Source organism: Grampus griseus (assembly GCF_964374135.1).
Source record: "Grampus griseus genome assembly, chromosome: 1".
NCBI classification, from domain to species: domain Eukaryota; kingdom Metazoa; phylum Chordata; class Mammalia; order Artiodactyla; family Delphinidae; genus Grampus; species Grampus griseus.
In genome coordinates this window covers 82276495-82303367 of record NC_139017.1, presented here as the reverse complement: position 1 = coordinate 82303367, position 26873 = coordinate 82276495, and the positions used below count along the sequence as shown (strand labels likewise).

General features: G+C 41.7%; 1 protein-coding gene across 2 annotated transcripts in view; it reads right to left on the bottom strand.

The window, feature by feature from the left end:
• Positions 1 to 1715: 1715 nt before the first annotated feature.
• TSPAN2 (tetraspanin 2) overlaps positions 1716 to 26873 on the bottom strand; it is a 44288-nt gene continuing 19130 nt past the window's right edge. Inside the window, exons 3-8 of one of the 2 annotated variants that reach the window (XM_082666764.1) lie at positions 21619 to 21716; positions 20031 to 20105; positions 18644 to 18742; positions 17100 to 17171; positions 14741 to 14824; positions 1716 to 5219 (exon numbers count right to left, since the gene is read on the bottom strand). In XM_082666764.1, the coding sequence (XP_082522890.1) occupies positions 5154 to 5219; positions 14741 to 14824; positions 17100 to 17171; positions 18644 to 18742; positions 20031 to 20105; positions 21619 to 21716 (494 nt within the window). In that variant the 3' untranslated portion in view covers positions 1716 to 5153. The remainder of the gene's footprint in view (positions 5220 to 14740; positions 14825 to 17099; positions 17172 to 18643; positions 18743 to 20030; positions 20106 to 21618; positions 21717 to 26873) is intronic. The other variant, XM_082666765.1, reaches the window with a different exon arrangement.

Below are 26873 nucleotides of genomic sequence, written 5' to 3'. Positions count from 1 at the left end.
TGGACTATACTTCCTTCTGGGAATGTAATTTTGCTTGGTGAAGTCAACATTTTCTCCTGTCGTGCCTTTATACCCTTTTTCTCTAAGATGACTCAAAATCTATGCTATGGTGTTTAGCAGGCAACAGTAATATAGTTCTGGACTATACTTCCTTCTGGGAATGTAATTTTGCTTGGTGCTGTAGGGGTGAAGGTTACAAACTTTGTGAAGGAAGGGCTAGTGTTGTGATAATCTTATGTGTCCTGTTGACCTTGTGGACACTGTTCAATGTAGAGCATATGAGAAACTTCAATTTGTATTCATTCAACCTTGGTTGTCCTAAGGAATTACACTCATTTGCATTAAAAGACAGTTTAGATGGCAGCTATTGAAGGAATGCAGGTAGCTAAGAGACACTCCAGTCTGAGATTAAGAAATGCATGGGGAATAAAGAATTGTTTGGGGCTTTTATCTTCCTAGAGTAGGAGATTATAATTTTTTAAACTTTATCACTGAGATCTTAAATATGAGAGGTGGCTTATATTGTTCAAATCTGGGCATTACTACTTTTATGTTGCAGATTCCTCAACTACAGTTCTAGTCTAGACTTCTTTCCTGAGCTTCAGAGTCATGTATCCAGTGCCTGTTTATATATCCTCTTGGATGTCCTGTAGTCATCTCCAACTTGCATCCTCAGTACAATCTGCTTTTCCTCCTGTACACCACTATCTTCCAGCTGCCAAGAAACCTAGGCATGGCTCTAGGCTCCTCTTTCCCTCAATTTCTCTTGCATCTGTCTACTACTTCTTGGTAGAATTTGCATTTCATTAGTTAGAAATCCTCATGACTCTGGCCTTTGCCCTTCAATCACTGTTTATACTAAAGCTAAGTAATCTTTAAAAGAATGAAATTTGATTTTGTAAAAATTAATTTGATTAAAATCAACTAATCAAATTAATTTGATTTTGTTTAAAAATTTCCCAACGACCTCTGTACAAACCTAAAACTTCTTAGTACAGTTTAACAGGGCCCTTTATCAACTCAGTTCTTGACCTTCCCTCTTTGAATGTTTCCATGCTTTCTCTATTTCAGGGCCTTCTTCATACTGTTCCTCAGTAATCCCTTTTTCTTTTCTACCTCTATTTCTTTTTACTTGACTCATTTGTATGGGTTCTTCAGGACTCAGTTTGGTGACCTCAAAATTCAGGAAACCTCTTTCCTCTGACCATCCTTCCCAAGGCTGAATGGATCCACTCCAGGTTAATGATTATCATAGCACTTACCTCATGGTAATTATACTTGCCTTTTTTCCACTCTAACCTACTTGGGGACAGAGACTTGTCTTGTTCATCTTAGCATATCAGCATTCTTATAAAGAGTTTTTTCAAGTGTACAAAATAGTAGTTCCAAAACAAAGTAAGAAAACAATTCTAATATTAGAATGGGTTGCATCTTACAAGGCAGAGCAGGCCCAGGGAAAACTATAGGAACTGTAGCTATGGCTCTTGATATGTAGTCTTTAAATTAAAATAGAATTGGGAAATATATAAAAAAACTATTCATTAATTCAGCAAATGAATGTGTTCAAATAGGTATTTGGTATCATGCAGAAGTATCTTTAGTTATACACAATTACACGTTTGATTTATAATTAACAAAAACTCATAAACATAATAATTGTAACAATAGGTAATAATATTCATCAGTGCCAGGCATGCTAGGCACTTTGTTGGTTATATCTTTTAATTTAATTTAAATTTCTTCTATTTAATATAAGTAAAACCATCATAAATTACACAGGACAAAAACAAAAACAACACCAAAATTTTGGAGTGTTTCTGGTATATTAGCTAAAAACTTTGTGAAATCATCATAGATTTTGCTTTGCAACATTCAGGACATATTACTTCTATTCTTCATGTATTCCATGTCCCCAGGAGATAGCCATCTGAATAGTGGATTCCTGAAATGTATTTAGTGGTTGTTTTTAAAATGAGAAAACCAACAAAATGATTAACAACAACATTTTGCATTGTAGTCTTTTTACCTTTCAAACGACACCTACATACAGTACCTTACATTTTATAGAAAAAAAAAAAGTCATGTTGAAAGAAAATAGAAACCATTTGTCTGTCTTAAAGTATACCTTAACACAAATTTGATTTTGATGAGGCCAAACTAAGATGATGTAGTTAAGTGACTAGCTTCAAGGGTTCATTAGTGCTCCCTCCTAGGGGTGGGGAAAATGGGGCTGCTGAAATCACAGGGGCTGGTAGTTACATGGGAGCGGTGAACTGGGAAAGCTGGGGTGCACCTCCTAAATACTCAAGGGCTGCCCTTGGGGCCATGGAAACCACATTTTACCCATGACACAGAGGGGGTCTCTTCTTTTTAATCTCTGATAAACTTACTTCAGAAGGGAAAATATGCTATCTCCTTCATTGCCATCTTTCCAGGAGCCTCATTCTCACCACACCAAACCTACTGGCACTGCTCACAGGGGAAAGGAGAGCACCTGTCATTGGTGACTGCACGGGCGGTTACACTGGCCTCTGTATCAGTGTGTAATTTTACAGGTTGTACTATGGATGACAAAGGAGCTACTCTGGGGGAAAGAGGTGTAATTCGGGTGAAACAATATTAATTGAAACATAACTATATGCAATAACTTTGTTAGTGTGTTGTTTTTAAGCCCAGCTCCTATTAGTAACACTATAGAAAGGTTACTACTCTTTCCTTTTTCACCATATTATTTGGGTTGATTGACAGGCATTTGGATAAGTTGAATGAGTGTGTATAAAGATATAACAGGATTTTAAGATAAATCAAACAAGAAATTCTGGTACATAGAAAATTTAATTTGAAATAACTTAAAATATTTCATCAAGAAGTTTTAATTCTGTGCCTTGGCACCATACATTTAAGAAAATCTTTGGGCCTGATCTCAAATTAGTTCAGGTAAACAGATATAATCAAAACTTTATACGTGTGTGTATATATTTGTACACATATATGTATACATGTATGTGTGCATATATACATATATATACACACACACGTATACATATGTTCAAGTTATACATGTATATATATTCAAGAGATATATATTCAAGATGCATATGTAGATTCAAGATATATATGTATGTAATTCTTCCCTCACTCAGAGATGAAATTCTCTAATTTTACTCATGGCACATACTTTAGAAAAATTACTCCCAAAAGTCACACTTTAATCACATATGGAACAAATCTCTACTCTTCCACTTTTAGCTACACTTCTTTAAGGTTAATTCAGATATAGAATGAAACTCACTTTTGTTGAATCCCAGAAGATTCTGAGCTGGAAGAAACCTAAGTATGCCCTTAAGCCTGTTTCCTGTCTTCAGGCAGACAGGTGAAATAAGCCACCAGGAGAGATGGTGGCTTTTTGTTCTTTACTTAAAAAGCTCTACTTCTCAACTACCAGGGTAGAAACATCTATTGAGTTTCTTAAAATAGTCTTTCTGTTAGCTACAGACACAGCAAAGTAGCCATGCACAATTAAATTTTTGGCTTGCTTCCAGTCTGACTTTTTTTCTAGAAATCTTCCTCCACAGTTAGTAGCAATAGCAAGTATGGCAGGAGAAATGTGGTTCCCTATGGGAGTGAGATTATTTCAAATGGTTACACGTTCTCAGCAAAATGTTTTGTAGAACTTTCTCGGAGTGCACACTCTCCTTTAGTGTAGACCCAAAGACTTGTGTTCTCACATGAGTACAAACTTACTTGGGGGTTTCCAAAAGTCCCCCATACTTTCATTTTTGTGTGGCCTTTTAAAATGTAATTTTTAAAAATCCATGATTTACTAAATGTACCACGTTGCTATTTAAAAATGGACGTATATGTCAATTTAGATTGTAAATTTGGGATTACAATGAAGCGTCAAGACCATAAAGAACACAAACATTTTATTTTTATAGGGGACCTGCGCAGAAGGAACATATTTCTGTTGTGTGTGTATTTTTGTTTCCTTAGCTTGTCTCTCTTGTGTGCACAAAACTAGGAGAGGATGTTTTTCTTTATTTTGGTTTGGCTAAGGATGCTCATGATATAGTATATTTTAAGTGGCAAAAACTGTAGTTCTTAATCTATAAAGAAGAATTCTCTAGGTGAATAAATAAGAAAAATACCAAAAAATTAGGAAAATATGTAAACTCAAGTTATGAGGTATTTCAAAGATACAGTGCCAGTAAAAATTCTCTTTCCCACAATTTGCAACTGCCAGATCTCTTGCTTTAGTCTTTCTATGCTTACATCTGAAGAAATACAGAAAAGTTGGAGATAAAAGCCCTTTTGTGTATGTGGGGGGTTACAGTAGTTCAGGGAAGAGTCAGAAAAGGAAAGTCATAAAGCAATATTTAAATGTCTTTATATAAGGACAAAAATATTTCCTTAAAAAGTTGTTAAAAGATTTTCTTTCTAGTCCTAAAAACACTCACTTTTATAGGGCATGTGATTGTCTGTGTGACACCTCTTTCCAGAGCAAGGTTTTCTTTGTTTTGTTTTGTTTTTTAAATACTAGGAAAGTATGACTTAGTCAAATTAGATTTTCCAAGCTATATTTAGTTTTACAGATGTGTTTAGTCCTGAATTCTGGGGAGAGTATGTATATAAGAAAAATCCCAGGAAACCCTTACACCTAACCCAAACACAGTTACTTTTAACACTGCACCATGATCTCTCAATTCCTGTAGCTTATTGCTTCCACAAACTAGAAATCCCTGAATTCTCTATATCTAACTTCCTATGGCTAGAGTCTGAGAAACTGACCCACTATCATATTTTTTTCCTAAATAACCAAGTTTTTAAAGTTTATCAAAGCTTTTTGATCTTTTTCTGAGAGTTAAATATGTGTTTCTCTCACATAACAAGAATCAGGAATTCCCAGCAAACAGATTTCATTATGCATATACCAGAAACATGCAGATCACACATGAATATGCTTCAGTCAACATACATAGGCATTCACTCAAGGGGTAAACCAGTAATGAGCCAAACATACATACATGTGCAAATGTACAATTAACAGCAAATTATTTTAGATCCTAATGTCCTTTGAATATTAAAAATGAGCCAGGAGACAGCTCCTGTGACATTTGTATGCTCTAGATTACAACTTTCATGTAGAAGTAGCTTCATATGACATCTCGTGAATTTCGTATCGCACAGCAAAGGACCATGCTGAATATCATGCCAAAGATCTGAAACAGAAGGAACCACTTATTAATGACTTTCAAACGATGAAAATTGATTTTAAAAAAAGGCCAGCAAACTGCTTGCATGTTTAACTCATGTTGACAAATAATTATAAGCAATAATTACTGAATATAAGTGGCACTTTTATATGTGCTACTTAATTATGGCTACTGGTTAAAGACTTCCGTTAACTGCTTAAAATACATTCCTATTTTATTATTGTTAAAAAATAGCAAGACTCTGGTTTAAGAAAATAACCCTATTTCTAGCTTATAGGGCAGTTCTTAATAATTATAAAAGACTAATACACTACTGGTTTTAGAATTTTATATTTCAGGTTAATCCCAGATCTAATTTATATATATATATTTTTGAAATTCTGAATTTTATTTTTTTTTATACAGCAGGTTCTTATTAGTCGTCCATTTTATACACATCAGTGTATACATGTCAAACCCAATCTCCCAATTCATCACACCACCACCCCACCACCCCGCCACTTTCCCCCCTTGGTGTGCATACATTTGTTCTCTACATCTGTGTCTCAATTTCTGCCCTGCAAACCGGTTCATCTGTACCATTTTTCTAGGTTCCACATATATGCGTTAGTATACGGTATTTGTTTTTCTCTTTCTGACTCACTTCACTCTGTATGACAGTCTCTAGAACTATCCATGTCTCTACAAATGACCCAATTTCATTCCTTTTTATGGCTGAGTAATATTCTATTGTATATATGTACCACATCTTCTTTATCCATTCGTCTGTCAATGGGCATTTAGGTTGCTTCCATGTTCTGGCTATTGTAAATAGTGCTGCAATGAACATTGGGGTGCACATGTCTTTTTGAATTAAGTTTTCTCTGGGTATATGCCCAGTAGTGGGATCACTGGGTCATATGCTAATTTTATTTTTAGTTTTTTAAGGAAACTCCATATTGTTCTCCATAGTGGCTGCATCAATTTACATTCCCACCAACAGTGCAAGAGGGTTCCCTTCTCTCTGCACCCTCTCCAGCATTTGTTGTTTGTAGATTTTCTGATGATGCCCATTCTAACTGGTGTGAGGTGATACCTCATTGTAGTTTTGATTTGCATTTCTCTAATAATTAGTGATGTTGAGTAGCTTTTCATGTGCTTCTTGGCCATCTGTATGTCTTCTTTGGAGAAATGTCTATTTAGGTCTTCTGCCCATTTTTGGATTGGGTTGTTTGTTTTTTCAATATTGAGCTGCATGAGCTGTTTATATATTTTGGAGATTAATCCTTTGTCCATTGATTCGTTTGCAAATATTTTCTCCCATTCTGAGGGTTGTCTTTTAATCTTGTTTGTAGTTTCCTTTGCTGTGCAAAAGCTTTTAAGTTTCATTAGGTCCCATCTGTTTATTTTTTTTTTCACTGTGAAAATTTCTTTTTTTTTTTTTTAACATCTTTATTGGGGTATAATTGCTTTACAATGGTGTGTTAGTTTCTGCTTTATAACAAAGTGAATCAGTCATACATAAACATATGTTCCCATATGTCTTCCTTCTTGCATCTCCCTCCCTCCCACCCTCCCTATCCCACCCCTCCAGGCTGTCACAAAGCACCGAGCCAATATCCCTGTGCCATGCGGCTGCTTCCCACTAGCTATCGACCTTACTACGTTTGTTAGTGTGTATATGTCCATGACTCTCTCTCGCCCTGTCACAGCTCACCCTTCCCCCTCCCCATAACCTCAAGTCTGTTCTCTAGGAGGTCTGCATCTTTATTCCTGCCTTACCCCTAGGTTCTTCATGACATTTTTTCCTTAAATTCCATATATATGTGTTAGCATACGGTATTTGTCTTTTTCTTTCTGACTTACTTCACTCTGTATGACAGACTCTAGGTCTATCCACCTCATTACAAATAGCTCAATTTTGTTTCTTTTTATGGCTGAGTAATATTCCATTGTATATATGTGCCACATCTTCTGTATCCATTCATCCGATGATGGGCACTTAGGTTGTTTCCATCTCCGGGCTATTGTAAATAGAGCTGCAATGAACATTTTGGTACATGACTCTTTTTGAATTTTGGTTTTCTCAGGGTATATGCCCAGTAGTGGGATTGCTGGGTCATATGGTAGTTCTATTTGTAGTTTTTTAAGGAACCTCCATACTGTTCTCCATGGTGGCTGAACCAATTCACATTCCCACCAGCAGTGCAAGAGTGTTCCCTTTTCTCCACACCCTCTCCAGCATTTATTGTTTCTAGATTTTTTGATGATGGCCATTCTGACTGGTGTGAGATGATATCTCATTGTAGTTTTGATTTGCATTTCTCTAATGATTAGTGATGTTGAGCATTCTTTCATGTGTTTGTTGGCAGTCTGTATATCTTCTTTGGAGAAATGTCTATTTAGGTCTTCTGCCCATTTTTGGATTGGGTTGTTTGTTTTTTTGTTATTGAGCTGCATGAGCTGCTTGTAAATTTTGGAGATTAATCCTTTGTCGGTTGCTTCATTTGCAAATATTTTCTCCCATTCTGAGGGTTGTCTTTTGGTCTTGTTTATGGTTTCCTTTGCTGTGCAAAAGCTTTTAAGTTTCATTAGGTCCCATTTGTTTATTTTTGTTTTTATTTCCATTACTCTCAGAGGTGGATAAAAAAAGATCTTGCTGTGATTTATGTCAGTGTTCTTCCTATGTTGTCCTCTAAGAGTTTGATAGTGTCCAGTCTTACATTTAGGTCTCTAATCCATTTTGAGTTTATTTTTGTGTATGGTGTTAGGGAGTGTTCTAATTTCATTCTTTTACATGTAGCTGTCCAGTTTCCCCAGCACCACTTATTGAAGAGACTGTCTTTTCTCCATTGTATATCCTTGCCTTCTTTGTCATAGATTAGTTGTCCATAGGTGCGTGGGTTTATCTCTGGGCTTTCTATCCTGTTCCATTGATCTATATTTCTGTTTGATAGAGATTGAACTGAATCTGTAGATTGCTTTGGGTAGTATAGTCATTTTCACAATATTGATTTTTCCAATCAAAGAACATGGTATATCTCTCCATCTGTTGGTATCATCTTTAATTTCTTTCATCAGTGTCTTATAGTCTTCTGCATACAGGACTTTTGTCTCCCTAGGTAGGTTTATTCCTAGGTATTTTATTCTTTTTGTTGCAATGGTAAATGGGAGTGTTTCCTTAATTTCTTTCTGATTTTTCATCATTAGTGTATAGAAATGCAAGAGATATCTGTGCATTAATTTTGTATCCTGTAACTTTACCAAATTCATTGATGAGCTCTAGTAATTTTCTGGTGGCACCTTCAAGATTCTCTGTGTATAGTATCGTGCCATCTGCAAACAGTGACAGTTTTACTTCTTCTTTTCCAATTTGAATTCCTTTTATTTCTTTTTCTTCTCTGATTGCCATGGCTAGGACTTCCAAAACTATGTTGAATAATAGTGGTGAGAGTGGACATCCTTGTTTTTTTCCTGATCTTAGAGGACATGCTTTCAGTTTTTCACCATTGAGAATGATGTTTGCTATAGGTTTGTTGTATATGGCCTTTATTATGTTGAGGTACGTCCCTCTATGCCCACTTTCTGGAGAGTTTTTATCATAAATCCGTGTTGAATTTTGTCAAAAGCTTTTTCTGCATCTATTGAGATGATCATATTGTTTTTATTCTTCAGTTTGTTAATAGATGGTGTATCACATTGATTGATTTGCATATATTGAAGAATCCTTGCATCCCTGGGATAAATCCCACTTGATCATGGTATATGATCCTTTTAATGTGTTGTTTGATTCTGTTTGCTAGTATTTTATTGAGGATTTTTGCATCTATATTCATCAGTGGTATGGGTCTGGAATTTTCTTTTTTTGTAGTATCTTTGTCTGGTTTTGGTATCAAGGTGATGGTGGCCTCATAGAATGAGTTTGGGAGTGTTCCTTCCTCTGCAATTTTTTGGAAGGATTTGAGAAGCATGGGTATTAGCTCTTCTCAAAATATTTGATAGAATTCACCTGTGAAGCCATCTTGTCCTGGACTTTTGTTTGTTGGAAGATTTTTAATCACAGTTTCAATTTCATTACTTGTGATTAGTCTGTTCATATTTTCTATTTCTTCCTGGTTCAGTCTTGGAAGGTTACACCTTTCTAAGAATTTGTCCATTTCTTCCAGGTTGTCCATTTTATTGGCATAGAGTTGCTTGTAGTAGTCTCTTAGGATGCTTTGTACTTTGGCGGTGTCTGTTGTAACTTCTCCTTTTTCATTTCTAATTTTATTGATTTGAGCCTCTCCCTCTTTTTCTTGATGACTCTGGCTAATGGTTTATCAATTTTGTTTATCTTCTCAAAGAACCAGCTTTTAGTTTTACTGATCTTTGCTATTTTTTTCTTCATTTCTTTTTCATTTATTTCTGCTCTGAGCTTTATGATTTCTTTCCTTCTACTAACTTTGGGTTTTGTTTGTTCTTCTTTCTCTAGTTCCTTTAGGTGTAAGGTTAGATTGTTTATTTGAGATTTTTCTTGTGTCTTGAGGTAGGCTTGTAATGCTATAAACTTCCCTCTTAGAACTGCTTTTGCTGCATCCCATAGGTTTTGAATGGTCGTGTTTTCCTTGTCATTTGTCTCTACGTATTTTTTTATTTCCTCGTTGATTTCTTCAGTCATATCTTGGTTATTTAGTAATGTAATGTTTAGCCTCCATGTGTTTGTGTTTTTTACATTTTTTTCCCCGTAATTGATTTCTAATCTCATAGTGTTGTGGTCAGAAAATATGCTTGACATGATTTCAATTTTCTTAAATTTACCAAGGCTTGATTTGTGACCCAAGATGTGATCAGTCCTGGAGAATGTTCTATGTGCTGCTGTTTTTGGATGGAATGTCCTATAAATATCAATGAAATCTATCTGGTCTATTGTTTCATTTAAAGCTTCTGTTTCCTTATTAATTTTCTGTCTGGATGATCTGTCCACTGGTGTAAGTGAGGTGTTAAAGTCCCCCACTATTATCATGTTACTGTTGATTTCCTCCTTTATAGCTGTCAGCAGTTGCCTTATGTATTGAGGTGCTCCTATGTTGGGTGCATATATATTTATTACAGCTATATCTTCTTCTCGGATTGATCCCTTGATCATTATGTAGTGTTCTTCTTTGTCTCTTGTAACATTCTTTATTTTAAAGTCTATTTCATCTGATATGAGTATTGTTACTCCAGCGTTCTTTTGGTTCCCATTTGCATGGAATATCTTTTTCCATCTCCTCACTTTCAGTCTGTATGTATCCCTAGGTCTGAAGTGGGTCTCTTGTAGACAGCATATATATGGGTCTTGTTTTTGTATCCACAGTGAGCCTGTGTCTTTTGGTTGGAGCATTTAATCCATTTACATTTAAGGTAATTATCTATATGTATGTTCCTATTACCATTTTCTTAATTGTTATGGGTTTGTTTTTTAGGTCCTTTTCTTCTCCTGTGTTTCCCACTTAGAGAAGTTCCTTTAGCATTTGTTGTAGAGCTGGTTTGGTGGTGCTGAATTCTCTTAGCTTTTGCTTGTCTGTAAAGCTTTTGATTTCTCCGTTGAATTTGAATGAGATTCTTGCCAGGTAGAGTAATCTTGGTTGTAGGTTCTTCCTCTTCATTACTTTAAATATGTCATGCCACTCCCTTCTGGCTTGTAGAGTTTCTGCTAAGAAATCAGCTGTTAACCTTATGGGAGTTCCCTTGTATGTTATTTGTCATTTTTCCCTTGTTGCTTTCAATAATTTTTCTTTGTCTTTAATTTTTATCAGTTTGAGTGCTATGTGTCTTGGCATGTTTCTCCTCAGGTTTATCCTGCCTGGGACTCTCTGCACTTCCTGGACTTGGGTGGCTATTTCCTTTCCCATGTTAGGGAATTTTTCGACTATAATCTCTTCAAATATTTTCTCAGGTCCTTTCTCTCTCTCTTCTCCTCCTGGGACCCCTATAATGCGAATGTTGTTGTGTTTAATGTTGTCCCAGAGGTCTCTTAGGCTGTCTTCATTTCTTTTCATTCTTTTTTCTTTATCTGTTCTGCAGCAGTGAGTTCCACCATTCCGTCTTCCAGGTCACTTATCTGTTCTTCTGCCTCAATTATTCTGCTATTGATTCCTTCAAGTGCAGTTTTCATTTCAGTTATTGTATTGTTCATCTGTTTGTTTGTTCTTTAATCCTTCTAGGTGTTTGTTCTTTAATTCTTCTAGGTCTTTGTTAAACATTTCTTGCATCTTCTCGATCTTTGCCTCCATTCTTTTTCTGAGGTTCTGCATCATCTTCACTATCATTATTCTGAATTCTTTTTCTGGAAGGTTGCCTATCTCCACTTCATTTGTTGTTTTTCTGGGGTTTTATCTTGTTCCTTCATCTGGTACATAGCCCTCTGCCTTTTCATCTTGTGTATGTTTTGTGAATGTGGTTTTTGTTCCACAGGCTGCAGGATTGTAGTTCTTCTTGCTTCTGCTGTCTGCCCTCTGGTGGTTGAGGCTATCTAAGAGGCTTGTGCAAGTTTCCTGATTGGAGGGACTGGTGGTAGGTAGAGCTTGGTGTTGCTCTGGTGGGCAGAGCTCAGTAAAACTTTAATCTGCTTGTCTGCTGATGGGTGGGGCTGGGTTCCCTCCCTGTTGGTTGTTTGGCCTGAGGCGACCCAATACTGGAGCCTACCTGGCTCTTTGGTGGGGCTAATGGCAGACTCTGGGAGGCCTCATGCCAAGGAGTACTTCCCAGAACTTCTGCTGCCAGTCTCCTTGTCCTCACAGTGAGCCACAGCCACCCCCTGCCTCTGCAGGAGACCCTCCAACACTAGCAGGTAGGTCTGGTTCAGTCTCCTATGGGGTCACTGCTCCTTCCCCTGGGTCCTGATGTGCACACTACTTTGTGTGTGCCCTCCAAGAGTGGAGTCTCTGTTTACCCCAGTCCTATCAAAGTCCTGCAATGAAATCCTGCTAGGATTCAAAGTCTGATTCTCTAGGAATTCCTTCTCCCATTGCCAGACCACCAGGTTGGGAAGCCTGACGTGGGGCTCAGAACCTTCACTCCAGTGGGTGGACTTCTGTGGTATAAGTATTCTCCAGTTTGTGAGTCACCCACCCAGCAGTTATGGGATTTGATTTTACTGTGATTGCGCCCCTCCTACCATCTCACTGTGGCTTCTCCATTGTCTTTGGATGTGGGGTATCTTTTTTGGTGAGTTCCAGTGTCTTCCTGTTGATGACTGTTCAGCAGTTAGTTGTGATTCCAGTTTTCTTGCAAGAGGGAGTGAGTGCACGTCCTTCTACTCCACCATCTTGAACCAATCTCTCTCATTTATATTTTTATTTTGGAAAATGCGTTTGTAACCACTTGTTGTTTAAATACACTTGCAGTCTAAATAGTTTTCTATTGCTGGCAAAACTTTGAATTTTTGCAACAGTGACCACATATTAAAAAGTGGAGCATCCCTTCATTCCCAGTTCATTTTTAAGTGTACATGATGCTTTATTATTTAACTCAATAGTTTTACCAAAGCATAAATTGTGGTGTTTGTACTATGGTACTACTGACATCTTCTACCACTTGGATGCTTCTTTGAAAAGACAAATATTTAGCAAAATTAATAGCTGCTTAAACGGTTTGAATAGAAGGACGCCAAAAAATCCTTCTTGTCCTCAATCACTTCTCCTATTAATTTTGCAGAGCCTATGATATGCTATCTGTAGGTGCGTTGTTCATAGAATACTCTCAATGTTTGTTCAAAGAAATCAGTACCATATCTCTCTGATTCTCTCCTCAATCCTATCCTACATTAGACTAGGATCTGTAAATGCTGAATTTAAAAAGGCATGTGTTATCAGTTATTGGAGGGGAAGGGGCAGACTTAAGGGAATAGCTGGGATCAGGGCTCCAAGCTTCTGGCTGACAGAACTCAGTACCAGTGTGTGGCAGGGGAGACACCTAATGGACATTTTGTTAACTGATTACATTGTGAAACTCTTACCTTATGAAGAAAAGAATTAAAGAAGAAACTCTGGGCATTTCTTCTGAGGCAAGATGGCCAACACAGGGCCTTCCCCTTTTCCGTGGTTGTAAGGTTGGATGCAACCCCTGCTTAGACCTCGTTGTACCTAAAGGGATCCCCTCAGAAAGAAACTCATCCTGCCACTGTCATGAGTCAGGGTGACCACTTCTAGAATGCTCATTCCTTGAGACTCTAGAATTGTTGGGAGCGTCTATTTGATACCTCCGTTAATGCAGAACATTTTCAAATCATCTGCCTCAGAATTGTCCTTGGGAAGCCGCAGACTGGCCATCAGGCTAGCCTCAGGGCGGGTGGGGAGGCCCTGAGAGAAGACCCTGGATTGGGAGGTCCTCAGCATAGTATTTTCACCCACTGCCCCAGCCTTCTGTGCTCTAAATACAGAAAGGAGGGAAGATGATTGTGTGTCCCCTGAGAACTGCCAATTCATTGATTGCCTCACAATTCCATTGCCCCTGCCTCAGCTTAGGCCATGAATTAATCTACATAGGAGGGCCAGAGGGTAAGTATTATCTTAGCATTAGCTATTATCACTCAGCCCTTAGACAATGGGAATCACCTCTTTATGGGCTTACCTGACTCCAATCTTACTTCCCTCCAACTTTACCTCCACACTGCACTACAGGTCCTTCCAAACCTGGGTGGCTCCCCTCTACCTTAAGGCTAAAGCCCAACCTATCAAAAAGTCACACAAAGAACACAATTATGTGGACCCTCATAACCCTCTCCAGTGTCATCTCTTGCTACACTTACCATAGCCTTCTGCCCCTATGAACTCTTGCACACTCTTCTTTTGTACTTTAGAAGTACTGAGCTACCTACAGGTGCAAGGATGCACTATGCTTCACACTTCCATATATAGTTCGCCTGGATCCAGGGTTTGGGAACACTCAGATTCTATGTAGAGCTAGCATTTATTGAGTGCTATGTTCCAGACCCTTTATATGAATTAATTCCTAATAATACTTTATATGTATTATTCCACTTAATTGTCACAACAATTTTCTGAGGTTGATATATTAAAATCCCCATTTTGCAGATGAGGGAATTGAGACATAGAGAAATTAAGAAACTTTCCAGTGACCCCAGGGTTTGTAAGTAGTGGAGTTAGCAGTTGTATCCAGACAGTGTGATGCCAGAGTTTGCACTGTTAATCACTACACTGCGCTACCTCTGCAAATCATAGGTGAGAGAGTTTAATCTATGTTGTCTTAAATATCTAACAAAGGAAGAGACCCAGAATTAAAAATCACTCATCTAGTTTAAGCTTGGTGACCTTAAAATGGGAAGTTATTGCAATGATAAACTCAAAGTCATAATTAGCTTAACATTGAAATTTGTTTCATATTTGAGAGAACTAAGTATTGATGTATCTAATTAGCTTTGTTCTTAGATATTCTGTCAAAAACATCTTTGTCTTTTACGAAAAATCTCTCCTAAGATACTGCCATATCACACTTGAAGAGAAACAAGATACAAAGGTTCAAGGCTTCTTAGGTGTCAAAGAAGGTATGTTCTGGAACTTTCTTACCGTGAGGGCTGCGATTCCAATACCGACAATTCCGATGAGCTGGAGCTTAACACTGATTATGCGCTCAATTTCATCAATGCAATTCTGTTTTGGAAAAGAAGAAGTCAGGAATAACAGCTGGTGGTATGTGTGAATCATCACCCTGATCCAATCCTTTCCTTCTCTACAGAGCATCCTGTGAGAGTTAACCCATGTCAGCTTCTGTTCCTATTTAAACCGTTCCTCCCAGATATCACTCTGATAAATTTAAAGCAAAAGTGTTTTGGGGGGAAAAATGACAATACTCTCCTTTTTGTGGAATTTTCCTATTTAGGCCAATGGCTGCTTCAAAGCCCCGAAACCTGGCTGGATGAAGCTATTCTGGGACCTGAGGCATTAAAACTTTGGGGCCTCTTCTTACTTTCAGCAAATAAAAAAAAGTAAAATATCTCCAAAATAACAGTCCCTTGCTTTTGGATTGTCATTTATAGTTTAAAAGACTTTCTACATACTTAGTCCAATTTACTATACAAGGTAGGCATCACCTAGTAAGAAGCTATAAAGTCTGTATAGATTCAAATTTAACAAAGGAAAGCCAAGTGTTGGGGGTTGGAGGACTGTTCTCTTCTATGGCGGCCGGGTTGGGTGGCCCTATTCTTTCATCTGTGTCCCATAGAGACCTGTGCAGTGTAGGTCCAAAGAACCTTCACGGATGGAGGAATATTGGACAGGGGGCAGAACAGATCACTTGTAATTGCAATTAGTTTCTCCAACTTCTATTTGGTCCTCTTAAATACAGAGGTATTCTCTCAACCCAATTTTGTCCTTAGGCTGCCCAGGTCCTTTTACTTGTCAATGGTCAGCTCTCTCTGATACCCACCTAAGCTATATGAAACTCTTACTGCTATCCTCACATCTCCTGTCATACTTCATTCATTCATCATTCATTTATTCAACAAATATTTCTTGAGCATCTGCCTTGCATTAGTCACCAGAATGGCATGGTGGATATGGAGAAAATAAGACATGGTTACTTTTGCCCTCAGGGAGCTCACAGTTTAGAGAAGGACACAGACTCACAAAAATAATTACAATACATTCTGGTAAAAGTTGAGAACCACTGCTCTAGATAGTGGCTCCCTTACTTATTGGAGTCAAGCTGTAGAAATTCTTCCAACCTTCCTCACCTGCACCTATAAACTTACACACTCCATTCATCCGGTGGCAGGTGCTGCTGTAGGCAGTGAGCATGCAGATGAGAAAGGCACACTGCTTCTTACTTCCTTCTCATTAAAGCCAAAGAAGTGCCCTGCTCTGCTGAAAGTCAACCCCTTTACTGGCTCTGGATCTTATTCTCTCATCTCCTCAGGAAGCCTGTGCTGTCACTTATCTCCTTTCCTTCCTACACACTCAGCCTCTCCTTCTCTGTAGCCAAGCAGACATCTGAAGTCTTAGCTTCCTCCCTTTCACTCCCCACTCACACCCAGTCAGTCACCTGTGCCTGTTGACTCTACCCCTGGACGTCTCTGTATCTGTCGCCTCCTCTCCCTCCCCACGGTACGTGACTTGCTCTAGTTCCTCATCCTCTCTCACCAGGAAAAACATAAGTGCCACCTAAGCGGCCTCCCTCCATTGGTCTCCAGCCTTCTGTTCTACCAGTTATACCCAGCAGCCTGAGTGCTCTTTCAACAATGCAAAACGGATTATGTTAATCCTCTGCTAAAAGCAACGGCTTCTCCAAACTTCCAGGTATAAAACCATGCCATTGCCTGCCTTTTCAAAAATGTCCCTCACCATTCCCTCTGGACTCCCGATTCTCCTTCAGTCCTGGAATTTCATGCTTCTGTTCTTGCTGCTTTCTGGGCCTGGAATGACCTTCCTTTGTCAAAACTTGGCTCAAGGATCCATCCTCTGCAAGCTTTCCTGACTCCACTGTATTCTGTACAGATACTGTGCTCTGTCAAGCATCAGCTCCCTTGACTAGTCTATGAGGCCACTGAGGCAGGGACCATGTGTTTTTCACCTTAGAGTTTCCAGAACCTGGCATCGTGCCTGCCACGCAGCACTTAATAAAGGAAGCATTTATCAGTGCGATGACACCCCTGGAAGGGTACGGGGCAACGTCCTTAGGGTGCATACCTCTGGCCCTGGTGAGCTTAATTAATGCCACTGCATTTGCATCATTACTGGCAAGTCAGCACACCATTATTCCCCAGGGTACCAGGAGCCTGGGACTCATCATTGCTTCACTTATTCTGCCTAGAATAAAGCTGAGGCTAGAAGCCACTGGCAGAGGGCCTCCCAGAATCACCCCTCCACCCCAAGGGCAAGAACCATCTTAACACCACAGGCAGGATAGGAACCTGGTAGAGAAGCTTACCTTGTGTCCTAGGAGCTCCTTTGGACAGGTCGGCTGGACCTGTTCAGAGCTTTCTTTTCCACAGCACTGAAACTAGAGAGTCCGAAAAGAGCTTTTAGCACAAGGAGGGAGAAGCTGACGCTACAAGTCCGGGTATCACTGCTAAGGACTGGGCGTGCTGAGGCTGCAAAACAGCTCTGAGGCCTGACACTACAACTAGTGGCCGTTCTGGAGACAGTATGAAGAGTCACATAGTCGTGCTAGCAAAGCAAGAAAGGACTTCACCAAATCTGTCCAAGTTTTATGACAGGAGGTGATAGAAGGCAATGCAAACAAGGCAAGAAGCTAGCTGACAGTGCCTGTGTAAACTGTTGTTTTTAGACAGGAGTTAGGTCTTTAGATTCTTCCTTTCAGCCTTGCTGAATAGCTAAAGTTTTATGAGCTTCAGGAAAGGCTCATTAACTGAGGAGAGCCTGGGACGGACAGGAGAAGTGGCCACAGTAAACCTCAGGGGCTAAAAGACTGGGGCTTGAATACTGGCCAGCCAACAGGTGTCCTGCCTTATGGCTGCCCTTCAAAGACAAAGGAACCTGTGTGCTGTCTGATGTCCCTGGGGCAGCTGCAGCTGAACAGGATAAATGGTTGGCACCTTCCAGGACAGACCTGTGACAGACAAGAACTGGGCTACCTTAAAACACCTGGCCAGGAGTTCATAGCTACTTCTCCATATGACAGGGGTTGAGAAATCAGGACGACACTGGCCTGGCCCATCTCCCCCGGGGAGCCTTCCTTGATGAACTGCCTGTAGCTGAGAACACTGCACTGACAGCACGTTCTCACAGGATGTCCCGGGAGAAAAGCAGCGTGCCTGTCTCATGTGCCCCTTCATTTTACAACTGAGGGCGCTGAGTGAGGATCAGGAAGGCAAGGAACTTGCTTCAGGTCACAAAGCTGTTCCATGGCACAGCTGCAGCTAGAGACAAGCTTTTCTGTCTTGAAGGTCACAGCTGTTTCTGTTACATCATAAGGCCACTCTTGTTTTTGTTTTTTTTTGTTTTTGTTTTTGTTTCTTGCAGTACGCGGGCCTCTCACTGTTGTGGCCTCTCCCATTGCGGAGCACAGGCTCCGGACGCGCAGGCTCAGCGGCCATGGCTCACGGGCCCAGCCACTCTGCGGCATGTGGGATCTTCCCGGACCGGGGCACGAACCCATGTCCCCTGCATCGGCAGGCGGACTCTCAACCACTGCGCCACCAGGGAAGCCCCACAAGGCCACTCTTGAGAGAACCTGATATTTACTTGGGCGGCTTTCTCGATGTTCTTATTTGTGTGTGCGCTTCTGTCCCTTTGGGTGCATGTCCTGACTTCCTTCTGTCGACTCTGTGTTAGGCCTCTTTCTCTTCTAGGTTCTACACATAATGCAAACCGTGGCTCCCACGAAGGCAGACATATAGTGCAGTTGCCTGGCTTCACTCAATTTATTTTTAATCTAGGTGATTAGAGAGAACCTGGCTCATGTATAATCTTTAGAAGATTCCATTTTAAGGAAGAAGTAAAGTCACTTACTGTTGAGTGGAAGGTGATGAGAGTCCCATTTCCCTTTTCCCTGTCTCTAAGGTAATCGTTATAAGCTTCTTCATACATGGTCTGAACATGTCGTATAGCCTGAAAAATTACCAGGAAAACAAGAGGACGTGAGTGAGAAGTTTCAAACGTTCCCCTTTCATCAAGAATAAAGCCCCTCTTCCCTACCCTTCAAAAATATGGCGTTTCCATATGTTTATCTGGATTTAAGGGTAATTTTGCCTATATGGAACAGATTATAGATTCTGGAGTTTCTAATATGCTTCTGAAGATGGAAGGATAGATTAACCAAGAATAATTTTCATAGACTAGAAAGATTTCTTAGAGTGGAGGTTCTCAACCTTGAATGGACATCAGCAACAGCTGAACCCCAGATTCCTGGGCCCCAGCCAGGTGATTCTGGTGCACAGCCAGGGTAGAAACCTAAGCATTCTTGGGACTCCATTGGGTACAAGTACTCAAGTCTTTTCACGACATGGTTTAAAAGATGTTCACGACCAAGGAAAACTGTTCCAGCATTCAAATATCATAGAAAACGTAGAGAATGTTTTTTCTAGTATAACTGCATGTGATCCCCAAATCCATAAGCTCTCAAGAAGTCGTAAGATCCAATTCCTCTAACCTACAAATATAACCAGCTACTTTAGACAAATTCCAGAGGAGGTGACGTTACTTATTCTACATGTTTACCGTTTTTAAAATCTAAAATAAGTTCATAAACACAATATTGATAGCACATGAATTTATGTAAAATCCAGTAAACTTAAGATTCCATCCTTCCTCCTTTTCCATTTCACTCCTCTCTTCCCCACTGCATGTTTACACTTAAAAAGACCCCTTCCTCTGTGGATTCTCCTGACAACCTATTCTGCTCACCTATAGTTTGAGCAAAAATCTTAAACTGGCTTCACTGGCACGCAGGAGGCTGCCTATAGTCTTTGAGGATGACCTGGCCTCTGCCCAGGCCAAACCCTAAGGACAAAGGACAGGCTAACATGGGATGAGAATGCGTGTTCTTCCCCATCCTTCTTTCTCATGCCTGCAATCTAACTCCTCCCACATTCCAAACAGGATCATCTTAAATTAGAGATCCTTCTGTTACAAAAAACATAGGCCCCTCTATATATCTAATGAAAGCTAGGAACTATCTCCCCAGAAATACGTGTGCACCTATATGCACGCACACACATACACACATATGCTAAAGTCCACACCACACTCCTAGGTTAAAAAGTTCTGCATATACGATTATTGTGGGGGTTATTTGGCTTTGGAATATCACTGTGGGTACCAATATTCTCATGACCTTTGCCGTAAAGAGAACACTTTAACCATCGTTAAAAAACAATTATAAGTAATATTTACTTACTACATCCTTGCCTATAAAAGCAAATACTCCAGTGGTTATTTCAGCAGCAAATATCACCAATAGGCAGGTAAAAAACTGTAGAGGAGAGAAAATACTAACTTCATTAATTCAATACCTTTTCAGTTTACTTAACCTCTTTGACTCTAGTTCCTTTTGAAAAGCACTAGGCAAGGTTATTAGTTTGAAGAGATCTAGCAGGAAGCATTTGGCCCCTTAGTTCATCCGTAGTTTGTTCACACATTCATTCACTCATTAATTCATTCAGCAATTGTTTATTGAGCATTTGCTCTGTGCCAGGTACTGTCCTTGATACTGGGTATACAGTGGTGAATAAGATAAGATCTCAGTGCCTCTGCTCTCAGGGACCTTATAGTAGAGAAAGGAGGATATGATAAATGAGTAAGCAATAAAAGAGTAAGTTAATTTCAGAGAGTGATATAGAAATCCCACAACCTAGAACAGCACCCGGCACCCATATGTTCAGTGACTACTTGATGAACAAAAGAGATTCTATAAAGATATAAAATAAGACCAGAAGATAGAGAGTGGCTGGTGGGACTGGGTTTGGGGAGGGGGTGACTTGAGACTGCGTGGTCTGGATGGCTTCCGAGAGGAGGTGGAAGTGGAGGTGAAGGGTGTCCTTCTGGACAGATTTCTGTTCCAATCTCGGGGTCTGCTCTGATTAAACTAAGTTCAGTGATAAACAAGACCTGAGATGCTCAGCAACAGGGGAAAGAGAAAGAATAGAGAACTGAGGGAATGAGTTAGAAATCTTACATGGCAAGAGATCAGGAGAAGGGCTTCCCTGGTGGCGCAGTGGTTGACAGTCTGCTTGCCAACGCAGGGGTCACGGGTTCGAGCCCTGGTCTGGGAAGATCCCACATGCCGCTGAGCAACTGGGCCCGTGCACCACAACTACTGAGCCTGCGCATCTGGAGCCTGTGCTCCGCAACAAGAGAGGCCACGATAGTGAGAGGTCCGCGCACCGTGATGAAGAGTGGTCCCCGCTCGCCGCAACTAGAGAAAGCCCGTGCGCAGAAACAAAGACCCAACACACCCCCAAGTCAATCAATCAATCAATAAATTTATTTAAAAAAAAGAGAGAGATCAGGAGAAGCAGCCACAGTTCAAACACCAAAGGTTGCAATGAGTAAGGAGAGGCCGCCTAATAAAACTGCCATTTCTCCTCATGGAGAAACACAAAAACTTTCTTCCTGCTCCCCTTCTTTCTTAGGTCACACTGGCACTGGATGTATAGCAGTTAACGGAAATTATTTCATTTTTTTTTTTAAAACCAGAGGCTACTAAACTAAATAGCCTTAAAATAAACCACAAGAGGTATGTTTGTTTAAATTACCGATCTCAAACAGCAGTACTTTTCTTATCGATAACAGTGCTTCCCTGACTATGGGAATCTTGTAGCTGCCTCACTCACTGTGAAATATTATGAGGCACTTTTTCTCCCAAAACGTCTTCACACTAATGACCTATTTTTTGTTTTTTTTTTTCACATTTTCCACAGAGGTAGGGACAAAGAGAACGTCCAGCTCCCTTCAGGCCAAGCCCCTCCCCACCTCGCCCCACTTACAGATCCGAGAACGCACTGGGACTCCCGCGTGGCTCCACAGCAGCCGAGGAAGCCCACGGCCATCATCAGGGCCCCCGCTCCAGCCAGCACGTAGAGCCCTGGGGGAAGAGGCCAGAGAAGAGGCTGACGACTCCAGATCGGCCCTCTCCCCGGCACCAGTGCTGCCAGCCCAGCCTCTGCCACCACTGCCCCAGGCATCTATCTGGCCCCGCAGGGCCTTCAGTTGTTCATATGATAAAGGGAACCCTTGTGGAAGGCTTCCTGCTGAGAGCTTCATGAGGGGTAGGGGGCTGCTGTAATCCCCAGGGAACAAAGAAAGCCCATGCTTACAGAGGTGAAGGGAGCCGCCCAGGCTCACACAACCAGCGAGGCTCGGAAATCGCCTTTGTCCCACAGCTTACGCTTAGTCATCCGCGAGCGCCTCCTACGTGCCACGCACTTCACCTGTCAGATCTCCGCCACCCCTGTAAAGTGGGCGTTAATACCATGCACAGAGATTGGCGACAGTGGGTCCAGGGGCGATGAGGAGCCCGTGCCGGAGCTGGGACGTGAACCCCGACCGTCCTAGGAGCCCGTGGCCCTCGTGGCACTCTGGAATTAGTGGCTGTCCCCATCTCATGAGAGGCCCTGAGGACAAAGTGTCTGGGACACTTTGTCCCAGACAAAGGGGACAAAGGGGAGGGGGGCCGTTGATCTGCCCAGGCTCAGATGGAGAAGCAGGGAGTCGGTGGAACGGAAGAGGGGAGCTTTTAGTCAAGGAGAGGGGCGGAGGGCACAGCGATGAGACAATATGGTTTTGTGTGAATGATAAACTCTAGAAGACAGTACCATATACACTGGAGGCACGCAAGGTGGTAAGTGTTACAAGAAAATAGCCAGTGAGGGGAGGTGATAAGGTAATATGCACCAAATAATGTTATTATTAATGTAATATTAGCTACATTTATTTTAAGGGTTTATTTTCTCCAGGCACTATTCTAAGCGCCTAGCACAGATTTATTAATTTAATCTTCATGAAGCAGGTACCATTATTATCTCCATTTTTTTAGACAGAGGAACTGGGCCCCCAAAGGTTAAGTGACTTGCCCAAGATCATAGAGCTGGGATAAAAACACCCATCTGCCCCTAAAGCTAGCTCAACACCATTATCCCATCCTGCCTTTCCAACAATAACAGCGGCCTTAACTTGGGTGGTCGTTTCACTTAGTTCTGAAGTCAAGCCACAGGAACAGCTGTTCCACAGAGAAAGAGAAGGGCAGAAATGTCTTGTTCTGAGAGAAATAAAAGCAAGCCAGTTTTTTACTTCCTTTTCTGATCCTGAGATAAGTTAGAACAAAATATGGGGCCTGGCACTCGACTTGCTTAGAATAATGCCAATCACCTCAACTTTATTTTCTGCATTTCATTCATATGAGTCAGCTGGGAACCACTCCCATCCATGAGAGGGCGGGGAGCTGGCGTCCCACCTCTGTGGGGAAATGCTGAGGTTGGCCTGCAGGGTGTCTCCAGGGGCCCCTCTGGGTGCTGACAGTTGTTTGTGGGCAGCCCTCTCTGTTCCCCGACAGACTAGGCGGCAGGCTGGGCTGCTCTGCTCCCTGCACCACCCAGGCTGTTCTCAGGGCCCTTTTCAGGGTCCGGGAAGCCCTGCTCTTCCGAGGTACTGAGATGGGTATTTATTTATTTCCCAATAGGCAGGCTCAGCCACTTCCTCCCTTTTCCTTTTCTCTAAAAAAAATAATTTCATGGGGAATGGATGTGGTAATGAGAGAAATGATACTGTATTAAAAATAATACTATTGTTGGTCCCACTGCCGAAATACCTTATTGTTTTAAAATTTTTCTTTATTTTTCAAAGCTCTTTTATTTCCATCATCTCTTTGGCTCCTCAAAACAGTGCCACTAAGTAAGGCAAGTATTATACACATTTCTATTTTACTAATGGGGGTAAGAGTGGCAAGAGGGCTCCAGGCTGGACACGCAAAGCCTCGAGCCCCGATTCCCACCCCACTGGAGCAGTTCCCTCATGGAATGTCTCCTGGGTGGGCCACCTTACTGTACCGATTTCCTACTTACAATGTTCATTGCCTCTTCACTGCTACATGATACAGTCTACAGATTCTGCTTCGAGTCACTGGAGACTGGACCCACTGGGGACATTATCCATCCTACACTCCAGCCACATAGGAATTCACTATGATGTGACCCAGCCTACTCTTTTCCATGTCGTACCTCTGTGGGTTCTCATCTATGTCTCTCTCTATAGATGTTAGGTCCTTAAACAAACCGTATTCACCCTACATAGACTATGCTAGGAACAAGACAGAATTCTCGGTTAGTGTTTGTTGGGTGAGAGGATAGAGAGAGAGCACACTTAATCTGAAGTTCTGGACTGGCTGTCTACGGTTGCCCCTCTTTGCTTAGAGATACACGCTGGGGATACATTCCAACAAGCATCCAGGAAGCCACCAGAGGGCTGGGCTCTCCCAAGTCAGGTAGATGAGGGCGCGGCTGTACACCGCGGGGAAAGCCTTCTGAGAGTGTGGACTCTAGGAGAGAGGGGTGATCCTGCGGAGGCTGGGGTACAGTGGACAGCGGCACCGGGCTCTGAGGAGGACAGACCTGCTCCCCACTGCAAACAAGCTAACTCAGCCCCTTTTCCTTCTGAAATAAGAGCTCCCCAAGAAAATTCACTTATTTGTACAATATTTCATTCTTAGGCTATCAGAATTCCAGAGCTCACAGCAAACACCCTGAAACTGCCCCAGGGGCTCCGATTCCTGAGGCCTCTCCCCAGCAAAGCTCCGTGTGCATGTGTGGCCACAGGACTCAGTTCAATGCCAAATGAACACTGCTGGTTGGAGCTGATGGGAAAATCAGAAGAAATTCTACACGTGGCAAATTTCTTGGGCCTGCTGATTTCAGTTCCAAATCTGGTTGTAATACTCTGCACACCACAAGGCCACTTGTAGCTTCCAAGCATACCTTATCGTTTTTTTTTTTTTGATCTGGCCCTCAAAACATAGTTGTTGAATGAATACATTAATTGGCAATCACATTTTACTTCCAAGATGGTTTCTGTAGAGCCCTCTCGCTCCCGCGGCAGCTTTGTGACAAGTGTATGACCTATTTCTCAATCCCCTATGCTTTCTGAGTCCTATTTCCCTTGAGCTGAAAAAGAGAAAACACTTTGATATTGCATTTTTAGCATTAGTAGCTGGGCCTTGCAACGCCAGTGATCTCCAGGTGACATGCTACCACCAATTTCCTGACAATTCCATCACTTGTCTCTGGTTTCCGATCCTTCTTTTGAAGCTAGAAGCATCATTTCAGTTAACGCAGAAAGGAGACGGTGGCATCCTAAAGGGTTGTCTGCATCAACTCATTTTTAAATGGCTCCCCTTTTAAGGACTGGGGAGTGACACGCTCATCAATTTCGGTGGCTTTTAGCTGCAGGTGATTTCACATACCCTCCTAATGACCATTTTTCATCTGAAAATATTTTTCTCTGCCTCTGTGCAACTTTCCCTCTCTCCCAGCTTGCCCTGGACACACATAATTATATATGTATTTAGAATATTGGATGGGACTTAGTTTACGGGGAAGGTAAGGACTAGGTACTGTGCAGCTGTTAGTTATTGAGTGCTGTTCTAGGAGCTGAACATACATTAGTCATGGAGTCATTCAACACTGAGTAACCACCACCATTCCCAGTGCCTCAGCTGCTCTATGCAGCAACTGTCCTTTGCCCTAGGCAGGCATTATCTCAGGAACCTGCCACCTGGAAGCCTCAGTGCTACCAGCTGGTGTCTCGCCCTGACTATATGGCATCTAAACGACTCTTTTATCTTCCCCTCTCTTACTCTCCCACATCATTGTGCCTCCCGCAGGCTGACAGCTGACGTTTATTGAGGGCTCATGACACAACAGGTACTGCGCTCAAGCCACGTTCATAGGTTAAATCATCTCATACGTCAACCCTATGAGGTATGTAGAAATGGTATTCATATTTCACAGATTAGGAATCTGAGACACGGAGAACTAATTTATGGAAGATTGCATGACTAGTGAGGGGGGAAACTGGAACTGAACCCGGGGTTCTATTCCAAAGTGCACACCCTCACTCTTATGCTGCATTTTCAGAAGGAGCTCAGAAGAAGCGTGATTTTCTTAGCTAGAAATCTGTGAATTTTGCAATTTACAAATGGCAGGAGGGTTCTTTTCCTTCTTCCTTGAGAAAAGTGCCCGAGGGATCTATCATTGATGATTTCTGGGTTTTCCCTTCAAAGCACATTGGTGGGAGCTAGAAATCCAGGTCTGCCAGCCGCGCCTTTAGGTAAGTCCTCTTATTCCTCAGTTTTGTTATGTGTAATATGGCAATAATTATCTATTAAGTTCTTGTAAAAATGCTTTGGAGAAATTGTCTCAACAATGTAAGCTATGGCACGTGTCTGTTCTGCAATTACTAGGAATCTCAGGTACAACTAAAAATTGAGAAGTAAAAAAATATTAGCAGAGTGAGTCAGAGTTTTTAAAGAGTCAAGCCAGCCCCTCAGCACTCAGCGCTGGAATGCTTTCCTTACACAGAACATCCAGCCGCCATCAAAGCCAGGCTCTGCGGCTCTGCATTCACAGGGAGGGACAGCCACAGACAGCCTGCGATCCCGGAGAGCGAGTGGCTGCCGTCTGTGTGGGCAGCCCCTTCCCCTTCATGGAGAAACCCGATGACGCCCTCGGTCCTCTGCTCACAGACATGACTTCATGTGCTCCAGCTTTCTGAGGGCCGAGGGGATCGCTCCTCACTCTGCCTCCTGGAAAGAAGACCCCTGTGCTGCCTGTACCCCTAAGGGGCAGCCCCAGCGACAAGTTGTAACAGGAAAGCAGAGGGGCACATTGGTGGAACTTGGAAGACACTGGGGCCTTTTCCCAAGAGTTCACTGAAGGAGACTAATGTGGAAAGGGTCTGGGAAACACCAAGTCACCCAGCCTTTCTTGCTGCCAGCTCCACTCTTGCCAGGCTCTCCTTTCTCCACGATAGCAACCAGTGGACACGACAGCCTGGGTCAGCCTCCAGGTCTCGACCTGAGCTCAGAAGTCCTTGAGAAGAGGCAGCAGGTGCAGTCAGTCTGACTACCCTGGCTCCCTGGCCTCATTTCCAGCTCCCCTCACAGCTGGATCCTCTCCACACTGGCCTCTGGCTGTGAAGTCACCTCCAGATCTTTATTATAAGAAGGGACCTTCTCTCCATCACCAAGGAG